We start from the raw sequence: 12017 nt of genomic DNA on the forward strand, positions 1-12017 counted from the left end.
TCAAGACAATGAAGTCCCGCCTCTCGTCGTTGCAGGCCTCGGATCCAGGGAGTGCCAGCCAGATCGCCGGTCTCCAACAGGAGCTTTCCCAGCAGCGTGACACTCAGGCTCACATCCTGAATTACATGGCCTCGGTGGATAACCGCCTGCTTGCCCTCCAGACCGCGGCCGCAGCCCCGGCACAGCCTGCGGTTCCGCTCCCATCTCCTCGTTTGGCTAAACCCCCGCTATACAGTGGCGACCCCAAAATGTGTAGAGGGTTTTTAAATCAGTGCCAGCTACACTTTGAATTGCTGCCACACCAGTATCCCACCGATCGAGCCAAGGTGGCGTTTATTGTGTCCCATTTAGAAGGAGAGGCCCTAGCTTGGGTTAACTCCCTCTGGGAACGAGATGACCCATTAGTTGCTCAACTCTCCTCTTTCCTGGACACCTTTCGTAAGGTGTTTGATGAGCCGGGCCGCCTGGCCTCTTCCACAGAATCTCTGTTCAATCTGCACCAGGGCGCGCTCTCGGTAGGTCAGTACGCCATTCGGTTTCGCACCCTGTCCTCAGAGTTGGGCTGGAACAATGAGGCCTTGGTGGGAGCCTTTTGGCGGGGTCTCTCAGGTCGAATCAAGGATGAGTTGGCGGGTCGTGATACTCCCACCTCTCTGGAGGACCTGATCTCTTTGGCCACCCGCATCGACCTACGCTTTCAGGAACGATCTCGAGAGCTCGCCAGAGAGAGAAGGCCTTCTCGCGCTCCACCGGCTGCCCATAGTCCACCCCGTTCCCGCCCAATGTCAGCTTCCTCGGTCCCGGTACCGGAACCCATGCAAGTGGATCGCCTCAAACCGGTAGAGGAGCGTCGGAGAGAAAGGGTCGAACAGAGGCTCTGTTTCTATTGTGGGAGTGCGTCTCACTTTCTTCGTTCTTGCCCCATTCGTCTGGGAAACGCCTCCACCTAGGACAGGTAAGAGAGGCCTCCCTAGGTAATTGTGACTCCTCTCTACCCTTGACTCTTTCTGTCCTTTTGCATCTAGGTACTAAGCGTTTTTCTGAATGGGCCTATATTGATTCTGGGGCAGCCGGTAACTTCATCCAACTTGAGGCGGTTAGGAGACTTCGGATTCCTGTCAGATCCCTGGAGACCCCTCGGCAGATTGCGTCGGTCGACGGCCAACCCCTCTGGGAGTCCGTTACTCAGGTCACTGAAGAAGAAGTGGAACTTCAGGTCGGAGCCTTGCACCGGGAGAAGATAGTATTTTACGTGCTGCCTTCTTTATCCCATACCATTCTTTTGGGCCTTCCCTGGCTAAGAACACACAAACCTATCCTGGACTGACGTTCTGGAGACATCCTGCGGTGGGGCCAACCTTGCCAAAATAAGTGTCTGCTCACCGTACAGCCGCAAGATTCCTCACGTTCTAGGTTGACGTCTACCGAGCTACCTTCCGCCTATTGGGCCTTTTTGGACGTCTTTGACAAGAAGGAAGCAGAGACCCTGCCTCAACATCGTCCATATGACTGCCCCATCGACCTTGTCTCCGGTTCCACACCGCCTCGTGGTCGAATCTACCCGCTGTCCCCTTCCGAGACTCAGGCTATGTCTGAATACGTCCAGGAAAATCTGGCCAAAGGCTTTATTCGCAAGTCGCCCTCACCCGCGGGAGCCGGATTCTTTTTTGTCAAGAAGAAGGATGGGTCCTTTCGTCCCTGTATAGACTATAGATGTCTCAATGATATCACCATTAAGAACAAATACCCCCTTCCTCTTATTCCGGAGCTATTTGACCGTCTACGGGGTGCAAGGATCTTCACGAAATTAGATCTTGGGGGGCCTACAATCTGGTCCGGATCCGCTCTGGCGATGAATGGAAGACCGCCTTCAACACCCGAGACGGCCACTATGAGTACCTGGTTATGCCCTTCGGCTTGTGCAATGCCCCCGCAGTGTTCCAAGAATTTGTTAATGACATATTCCGAGACCTTCTCTATGTCTGCGTGGTGGTTTACTTGGACGACATCCTGGTGTTTTCCCCGGATCTGTCTACGCACAGAAAAGATGTACGCCAAGTCCTACTTCGTCTGAGAAAACATCATCTCTATGCCAAGCTTGAAAAATGCGCCTTCGAACAGTCGTCACTGCTGTTCTTGGGTTACATCATTTCCAACTCTGGCTTGTGCATGGACCCTGGAAAAGTGACCGCCGTACTCAATTGGCCGCGTCCCCAGGGAATCAAGGCAATCCAGCGGTTCCTGGGATTTGCCAACTATTACCGGCAGTTTATTCCACAGTTTTCCGCTCTGACCGCTCCAATCTCCGCTTTGATCCATAAGGGAGCCGATCCTCACCACTGGTCTACCGAAGCCGAGAACAGCTTCCGAACCTTGAGGCAAGCCTTTGCCACAGCTCCCGTGCTACACCGTCCAGAGGCTAACAAGCCATTCACACTCGAGGTGGATGCCTCTGCCACCGGAGCCGGTGCAGTTCTCTCTCAGAGATCTCCTTCCGGACGGTTGGTCACCTGCGGCTTTTTCTAAAAGACGTTCTCCCCTTCAGAGAGAAACTATACCATTGGAGACAGAGAACTGCTCGCCATTAAGCTAGCCTTGGAGGAGTGGCGATATCTTCTGGAAGGAGCCGTACACCCACTCCAGATCTTCACTGACCACAAGAATCTAGCATATATTCAGTCTGCACATAGGCTTAACCCTCGGCAGGCCAGATGGGCGCTATTCTTTACCCGGTTCGATTTTGAGCTCCATTTTCGTCCTGGTGATAAGAACCTCAAAGCGGATGCCTTATCCCGATCCTTTCTGGTCTCTGATAAAGAGGAGGAGCCTTCACACATAGTGGAGCCTAGCAAGCTTATCGTAGTCGCTCCTGTTAACCTGACTTCCTTACCTCCCAGCAAGACTTTTGTCCAAGACAACGACAGGAGGCGAGTTCTACATTGGGGTCATGCCACCAAGTTAGCCGGCCACGTCGGTCTCAAGAAAATGCTCTCCCTCATCTCTCGCTTTTATTGGTGGCCCTCCCTGCCTCAAGATGTCCGAAGTTTCATCGCCTCTTGCCTGTCTTGTGCCAAGAACAAGGTTCCCCGGCAGCGACCCTCTGCTCTTGCACCCACTTCCGGTTCCCTCGGCCCCGTGGCAACACATTGCGATGGATTTTATTACGGATCTGCCTCAGTCCTCGGGCCACACCGTCATTTTTGTGGTCGTGGACTGCTTCTCTAAGATGGCCCACTTCACCCCTCTACCAGGATTACCTTCCGCTCTCGAACTGGCGAGAATTTTCATATCTCATATCTTTCGGATCCATGGCTTCCCCAAGCACATTGTCTCGGACAGAGGGGTTCAGTTTACCTCGCGATTCTGGAGGGCCCTATGCAAGATGATGGAAGTAACGCTGGACTTTTCCTCCGCTTACCATCCTCAATCTAATGGTCAAACGGAGCGTACGAACCAAACTCTCGTGACGTATCTCCGACATTTTTCCAACGCCCACCAGAACGATTGGTCCAGCTTGCTCCCTTGGGCTGAGTTCGCTTACAACAACCATCCCAGCGAATCCTCCACCAAATCACCCTTCTTTATTGTCTACGGGCAACATCCTGGTGTACCTCTGCCGGTACTCCCGGCCTCGGGTGTGCCGGCGTCCGATCTTCTGACCGAGGAGTTCTCCAGGGTCTGGCAGGAGACCAAAACCGCACTTGAACGAGCACGTGACAGATTCAAGAGACATGCCGACAAAAGACGCCTAGATTCTCTGTTGTACCATCCTGGGGATAAAGTTTGGCTATCCTCAAAATTTGTCCGTCTCAAAATTCCCTCTTATAAACTGGGCCCGCGATACATCGGTCCTTTTGAGATTTTAGCCCGTATCAATGATGTTGCCTACAAGTTAAGACTCCCCGCTTCGCTACGGATTCCTAACTCGTTCCATGTGTCCCTCTTGAAACCGGTCGTACTCAATCAGTTCCATGCTTCTGCTGGCTGTGCCCCCGCGCCCGTCTCCGCTCAGGATATTTTTGAGGTTAAGGAAATTCTTGCCATGAAAAGGTCCAGAGGTAAAACCCTTTTCTTAATTGACTGGAAGGGTTTTGGTCCAGAGGAAAGATCTTGGGAGCCCCGGGAGAACATTCAAGCCCCTCAAATTTTAGCTAAGTTCCTTTCCGACCTTAAGAGGAGGGGGCGTAAGAGGGGGGTACTGTCACGCTTACCGCTCCCGCTCCCGCTGGTCCCACGCTCGCCGCCTCCACCGCGCGCTCGGCTCCTGCCGCGTCCTCCTCTGGCTCCACGCTGCCCGTGGCCTCCGGGCGCGCCCGCCGTTCCAGCACGCCCCTGCAGCGGGCGCGCGCCCGCCGTCACTCCAGCCTCTTGCGCCGCAGTCAGCCTGACTGCTCTGCCCGGGGCGCACGTGCAGCTCACACCCCGGGTCTCAGCACTGGCTAGCCGGTTCTCTCTCCGCCCCCATGACCCTGCTGATCCGACCCGGAACTCATGTCCCTATAAAAGGCAGCCTCTCCTCTGGATCGCTGCCTGATCGTCTATGGTATTCCATGACAGACTCTCGGGTCCACCTAAATCCTGCCTAGCACCCAGCCTTGCCTTAGCATATCGCCTTGCTTCACTAGCTGAACTCTCACCGCCTTTGCATTTTCTTCCAGAGCCGGCCGGTCCAGTCTGTTCCTGCCTCCTCCCGTGTGTGCCTCTTCTGTCTGTCCCTGCCTGCTCCTGTGCCCCGGTCATCCTCTCTATTTAGCCCTGCAGCCGTTCTTCCTGTGTCCTTCGGACGGTCCTGTCTGCATTTCATCCCGGTGACTGACGGTCTACTCCTCCAGTTGTCCCCAAGGTATCAGCTTCCGCGGCGATAGTCTCCTCCGGGCCTGCCCCAAACGCTCCCTGTATAGGGGGTGGTACACCTGGCCTGCTCACCCGGGGGTAGGTTCGTCGTCGCGGTCCTGTGGGTTCACCCTTGAAGTCCTTCCAGCCTCACAGACACAAGCTGGGCACGATATATTGGGCACTACAATGACATTTTTGCAATTTTTTCTCTGAAACTTCTACGAGTTTCTGGAAATCATCCATGTAGTGAAAATGGTGACTATATCCATAGATGAATTCCCAGAGGGGTGTCATTTCCAAAATGGGGTCACTTCAGGAGGGAATTCATCTCTGGGTGTAGTGACCATTTACCTATCTACCTATTTTCCAATGTAAAATCTGGGGTTAAAACAACATTTTAATTGTAAAAATGTAATTATTTCTTCTTCACTGCCTAATGGTATAATTGTCTATGGAACAGCTGTGGTGTCAGTATGCTCACTGCACCACTAGAAGAATTCATTCAGGGAAGTATTTGGTAAAATGCAGTCACTTTTGGGGCTTATGCTGTTCTGGCACCTCAGGGGCTCTGACAATGTGACATGTCACCCACAAACAATTCCAGCAAAATCTGCTCTCCAATATGGCGCTCCTTCCCTTCCAAGTTCTGCCATGCGCCCAAGCAGTAGTATTCTCCCACATATGGGGTATCGGCGAGCTTAGGAGAAATTGCACTACAAATTGTATGGAGCAATTTCTCCTGTTACCCTTATGAAAATGCAAAATATGGAGCTAAAAAGATTTGTGAAAAATCTTATTTTTTTTTTTATTTGCATGGCGTCATGTTATAAACGTCTGTGAAGCACCTGTGGGTTCAAGGTGCTCAATATACATCTGGATAAGTTCCCTAAGGGGTCTAGTTTAAAAAATGGGGTCCCTTTTTGGGAGTTTCTACTGTTTAGGCACATCAGGGGCTCTCCAAACACGACATGGCAACCACTAATTATTACAGCATATTTTACATTCAAAAAGTCAAATGGCGCTCCTTCCCTTCCGAGCCCTGCCGTGCCCTAACAACAGATTTCCCCCACATATGGGGTATCGGCATGCTCAGGAGAAATTGCAAAACAAAATGTATTGTCCATTTTCTCCTGTTACCCTGGCGAAAGTAAAAAATAATTAGGTCTAAGTGAAAATTTTTGTGAAAGAAAAGTAAATGTTTATTTTTTCCTTCCACATTCCATTCATTCCTGTGAAGAACCTGAAGGGTTAATAAACTTCTTGAATGTGGTTTTGAGCTCCTTGATGGGTGCACTCTTTAGAATGGTGTCAATTTTGTGTATTTTCTGTCATATTGACCCCCAAACTCACTTCAAATGTGACGTGGTCCCTAAAAAATGGTTTTGTAAATTTTGTTGTAAAAATGAGAAATCGCTGGTCAACTTTTAACCCTTATAACTTCCTAACAATAAAATTTGATATAGTTGATACAGATGCTGCTGCGCAGGCGCCGCCATCACCGGTGACATTGTGCTGGATGTAATTTTTTTCTAAGCCTCACAATAGCCACAATATTATAGGCATTATCAACAATAATATCAATGCAATTATATGCATTATGTAATAATGGGGGCAGGTCAGTGAGGGGTCAGCGACCTGTCATAAGCCAATACAGAGGAATATGTAATCAGAGCACCACATAAAGCCCCACCCACAGCCCCACCCACAGCCCCGCCCACAGCCCCACCCACAGCCCCGCCCCAGAGCACGAGAATCTCATTAACTGAAAACTACAAATACAGATTACACAACAGTAAACCAGAGTTGCCCTCATTTATGGTGGACCATTGGAGCTACTATGGATCCTGACCAGAAGATTAGAGAAAATAATATTGCTCCCCATTTCAGGAGAGACTGTGCAGTAATCTGAATTCCTTAGGATCAAAAACAATGTAATTGGCTGTAAGTTCTATAGAAAAGGGCTTTCAATGCCCAAAGTCATTTGAACAGTTTTGGTTGGAGGAGAATGTTGTCGTCTAGAGGCAAAATGGTGATCATGGTAATACGGCCGGACTACACCACCGATAAAGCAGCCACAGCCGGTGACTGATAGGAATCTGTGACTTCTCTGCATTCAGTGGTTACTACTCACCTGGGTAGTCATATGTGGGAATCTCCTCTTTACACCACTCATCACCCCTCACATATGTGTCTGTAGTATTAATATGGGTCAGATCTTCACCCTGAAACAAATATTGTAAAAGTCACAGACAGATGGAGAAGTCCCATCTATGATCAGCTCTAATCCTGCCATCTCCACCGTTCTCATTACACAAGTATAAAACATAATACTGGGGGATAAAACAAGACTGAGCACAAGACCTTCACAGCCGTCTACACATCATAGGGGAGATCTCCTGACACCTTCTCTCCATCTACCTGAGGATCCTGAGGAGCACTGGGATCTTCTTGGTTACAGTCCTGTGGAAGAAGAGGACGGGGACATCTCTCTGGTGTTGTCCTCTTACTGGATAGATCTGGAGGAAACACATACAGGGACTGAATTCATTCTCTACATACAGATAATTATAGGCCGTGTGTATTTAGTCCTGTCTATTACCTGGTGATGTGAGGGGCTGGGGAACCTCCATTATGACATTCTTGTACAGATCTCTGTGTCCTTCTAAATACTCCCACTCCTCCATGGAGAAATAGACAGCGACATCCTGACACCTTATAGGAACCTGACACATACAATGATACCGTCATCTCCCCGATCCCTTCATAGTGTTACTGTATAATGTCCCAGCATTCCCAGCAGTGTCACCTCTCCAGTCAGCAGCTCAATCATCTTGTAGATGAGTTCTAGGATCTTCTGGTCATTGATGTCCTCATGGATCAGGGGGTGAGGTGGAGGCCCCGTGATTGGGCTCAGGGGTCTTCCACATCCCTCAGACACAGGGTCCTGACAGCGATCACTAGAGGTCTTCTTCACCACTGTGTAATCCTGGTTATGGAGAGACATTAATAAATCTCACTACAGACATTTCCAGAGTCGTCACCTCTCCAGTTCTGTCCATCTATTATTCCCATAGATAAGAATGATGTAATGTGACGTCATCAGAATCTCTCACCTCTCCAGTGAGACGGAAGAGGATCTCTAGGGTGAGGTGTAATATCCTCTCCGCCATCTTGTCTCTGTCCATATCCATCCTTGATGGGTAAATCAGGAAAATTCTCTTCTGTAGAAGATCTTCCCTGAGAGGATCCGATATTGTAGAGACCTGAATGAGAAGATGATCCGATGTAACACCATAAGAATCCTGTGTAATAATACACTTACTGGCGATAATAAGGGAAACATAGGAGGAGATTTATTATCTTACAGGGTTTAGTTTTCTCCCCTGACATCTACTAATAAAACCTATATATTTAGGCCACAGACAACATGCAGTTTTCTCCTCGGTGTCGGCAGCTGAACACGTTCCTCATAGACTCATCTTCCATAACGCTAATTCTCGTCTCATTCCCGACACTGGAATCGGCATTAGCAATACTGCAGGAGAGATTCATTACACGCGACATGAGAAATAACTCCTTCATGATGAGGACGACATCTTCATCTACTACTGCGGATCTAGAGACAGATTTGGCCAGAGTCGGTCACTGCCTCCATCCCCACCGGCCGTCTATATGAAGGTTTCCCGTCTTCCCCGCACTGGAATCTTCCATCACGTTAGATCTCAGCTCTGAGTCACACACAGAAGTTTGAGGCTTTTAGAAAAAATTTTTAGTTTCCACAAACACAACGGACAGAAATGATCTGATCCCAAAGTCTCCATGTACAGTGATTTATGGGGTTTATTTCTGGCCTGAGGCTTTCCCATATTACAAGAAAAACTCCAGAAAAAGCCGATATTAACACCTTTCCTACATTAGACGTACTATTCCGTCCATGTGACCTGGGACCTAAGTCCCAAGGACGGGATAGTACGTCTAGCGCGATCAGCTGCACTCACGGGGGGAACGCAGCTGATCGAGGCCGGGTGTCAGCTGATTATCACAGCTGACACCCAACACTATGTGTCAGGGGCGGTCACGAACTGCCCCGACACGTTAACTCCTGGCACACTGCGATCAAACACGATCGCAGTGTATCGGGGGTTTAGGGAAGCATCGGCAGGGAGGAGGCTCCCTCCGTGCTTCCCTGAGACCCCCACAGCAGCGCGATGTGCAGCACTGCTGCGTGGGGCTCCTTCCCTGCAGGTCCCCGAATCCAAAATGGCGGCGGGGACCTTCGGGGGCCTGCAGGGAGGCGGCTTCCTCATGCCTGCAAAGCACCAGCATGAGGAAGCCTGCAGCACTGCCTGTGACAGATCGCTGATCTCTCACAACGATCTGTGATGTGACAGATCAGCGATCTGTCACATGACATTTATGTCCCCCCTGGGACAAAGTAATAAAGTAAAAAAAAAAAAAAAAAAAAGTTTAAAAATAATTTATAAAAAAATCACTAAATAAATTTAAAAAATATATATACATATATTCCCTAATAAATTCATTTTTTGAAAAAAAATAAATAAATAAAAGTACACATATTTGGTAACGCTGCATCCGTAACGATCCGCCCTATAAAACTGTCCCACTAATTAACCTCTTTGTTGAACCTCTTAAATAAAAATAACAAATGAAGCAAAAAATAATGCTTTATCATCATACCGCCGAACAAAAAGTGCAATAACGCGCGATCAAAAAGACGGATATAAATAACCATGGTACCGCTGAAAACGTCATCTTGTCCCGCAAAAAACGAGCTGCCATACAGCATCATCCGCAAAAAAATTAAAAAGTTATAGCTCACAGAATAATTATTTTTTATATAAAATTGTTTTCAGTGCATAAAAGCGCCAAAACATAAAAAAAGAGATAAATGAGGTATGGCTGTAACCGTACTGACCCGAAGAATAAAACCGCTTTATCAATTTTACAGCACGCGGAACGGTGCAAACGCACCCCCCAAAAAAAATACATGAAACGTTGGTTTTTGTTAATTCTGTGTCCCAAAAATCGGAATAAAAAGCGATCAAAAAATGTCACGTGCCCGAAAATGGTACCAATAAAAACGTCAACTCGTCCCGCAAAACATAAGACCTCACATGACTCAGTGGGTCAAAATATGGAAAAATTATAGCTCTCAATATGTGGTGATGCATAAACAATTTTTACAATAAAAAGCGTCTTTAAGCGTGTGACAGCCGCCAAACATAAAAACCGCCATAAATAGTAAATCAAACCCCCCGTTATCACCCCCTTAGTAAGGGAAAAATAATAAAATAAAAGAAAAATATTTCCATTTTCCCATTAGGGCTAGGGTTAGGGCTAGGGTTAGGGCTGAGATTAGGGTTAGGGGTGTGTTGGGGTTAGGATTGGAGTTAGAATAGGGGGGTTTCCACTGTTTTGGTACATCAGGTGCTCTCCAAATGCAACATGGCGTCCGATCTCAATTCTAGCCAAAAAGGTCAAATGGCGCTGCTTCCCTTCCGAGCTCTGCCATGCGCCCAAATAGTGGTTTACCCCCACATATGGGGTATCAGCGTACTCAAGACAAATTGCACAATAACTTTTAGGGTCCTGTTGCTCTTGGGAAAATAAAAATTGGGGTAAAAAGATCATTTTTGTGGAAAAAATATGATTAATTGTACGGCTGTACTTTATAAACTTCAGTGAAGCCCTTGGGGGTTCAAAGTGCTCACCACATAGATACGCTTCTTGGCGGGTGTAGTTTCCAAAATGGGGTCACTTGTGGGGGGTTTCCTCTGTTTAGGTACATCAGGGGCTCTCCAAACGTGACATGACGTCCGATCTCAATTCCAGCCAATTTTGCACTGTAAAAGTCAAACGGCGCTCCTTCCCTTCTGAGCTCTGCCATGCGTCGAAACAGTGGTTCCTTCCCACATATCAGGTATCAGCGTACTCAAGACAAATTGCACAATAACTTTTCCAGTCCAATTTCTCCTGTTACCCTTGGTAAAATAAAAAAAATGGACCTGAAGTATTTTTTTTGTGAAAAAAAGTTAAATGTTCTTTTTTTTTTTAAATATTCAATAAATTCCTGTGACGCACCTGAAGGGTTAATAAACTTCTTGAATGTGGTTTTGAGCACCTTGAGGGGTGCAGTTTTAAGAATGGTGTCACTTTTGGGTATTTTCTATCATATAGACCCCTCAGAGTGGCTTCAAATGTGATGTGGGCCGTAAAAATAAAATGGTGTTGTAAAAATGAGAAATCGCTGGTCAACTTTTAACCCTTATAATTTCCTAACTAAAAAAAATTTTGATTCCCAAATTGTGCTGTATAATGAGGCCCAGGCTTTATAGAGAAGGGACAGGAGTGAGGGCCTGTGCCCAGGAGCTACAGTCTGAGGAAAGGGCTAAAAAGTCTTCACTAGACCCCTGTACAGCTGTATAATGAGGCCCAGGCTTTATAGTGAAGGGACAGGAGTGAGGGCCTGTGCCCAGGAGCTACTGTCTGAGGAAAGGGCTAAAAAGCCTTCACTAGACCCCTGTACAGCTGTATAATGAGGCCCAGGCTTTATAGTGAAGGGACAGGAGTGAGGGCCTGTTCCCAGGAGCTACAGTCTGAGGAAAGAGGTAAAAAGTCTTCACTAGACCCCTGTACAGCTGTATAATGAGGCCCGGGCTTTATAGTGAAGGGACAGGAGTGAGGGCCTGTGCTCAGGGGCTACAGTCTGAGGAAAGGGCTAAAAAGCCTTCACTAGACCCCTGTACAGCTGTATAATGAGGCCCAGGCTTTATAGTGAAGGGACAGGAGTGAGGGCCTGTGCTCAGGAGCTACAGTCTGAGGAAAGGGCTAAAAAGCCTTCACTAGACCCCTGTACAGCTGTATAATGAGGCCCAGGCTTTATAGTGAAGGGACAGGAGTGAAGGCCTGTGCTCAGGGGCTACAGTCTGAGGAAAGGGCTAAAAAGCCTTCACTAGATCCCTGTACAGCTGTATAATGAGGCCCAGGCTTTATAGTGAAGGGACAGGAGTGAGGACCTGTTTCCAGGAGCTACAGTCTGAGGAAAGGGCTAAAAAGCCTTCACTAGAGCCCTGTACAGCTGTATAATGAGGCCCAGGCTTTATAGTGAAGGGACAGGAGTGAGGGCCTGTTCCCAGGAGCTACAGTCTGAGGAAAGGGCT

The 12017-nt window shown here is 48.2% G+C and overlaps 1 protein-coding gene across 1 annotated transcript in view; it reads right to left on the reverse strand.

The window, feature by feature from the left end:
* Positions 1–10679, reverse strand: part of LOC141082326 (uncharacterized) — a 124778-nt gene extending 114099 nt beyond the window's left edge. The window contains 6 exon segments of the mRNA XM_073566272.1: positions 6968–7058; positions 7255–7352; positions 7436–7559; positions 7643–7822; positions 7950–8099; positions 10569–10679. Of these exon segments, the coding sequence (XP_073422373.1) occupies positions 6968–7058; positions 7255–7352; positions 7436–7559; positions 7643–7822; positions 7950–8027 (571 nt within the window). The 5' untranslated portion in view covers positions 8028–8099; positions 10569–10679.
* Positions 10680–12017: the final 1338 nt, after the last annotated feature.

Source organism: Dendrobates tinctorius, unplaced genomic scaffold, assembly GCF_039654945.1.
Source record: "Dendrobates tinctorius isolate UK_male_01 unplaced genomic scaffold, ASM3965494v1 ptg000017l, whole genome shotgun sequence".
NCBI classification, from domain to species: Eukaryota; Metazoa; Chordata; class Amphibia; order Anura; family Dendrobatidae; genus Dendrobates; species Dendrobates tinctorius.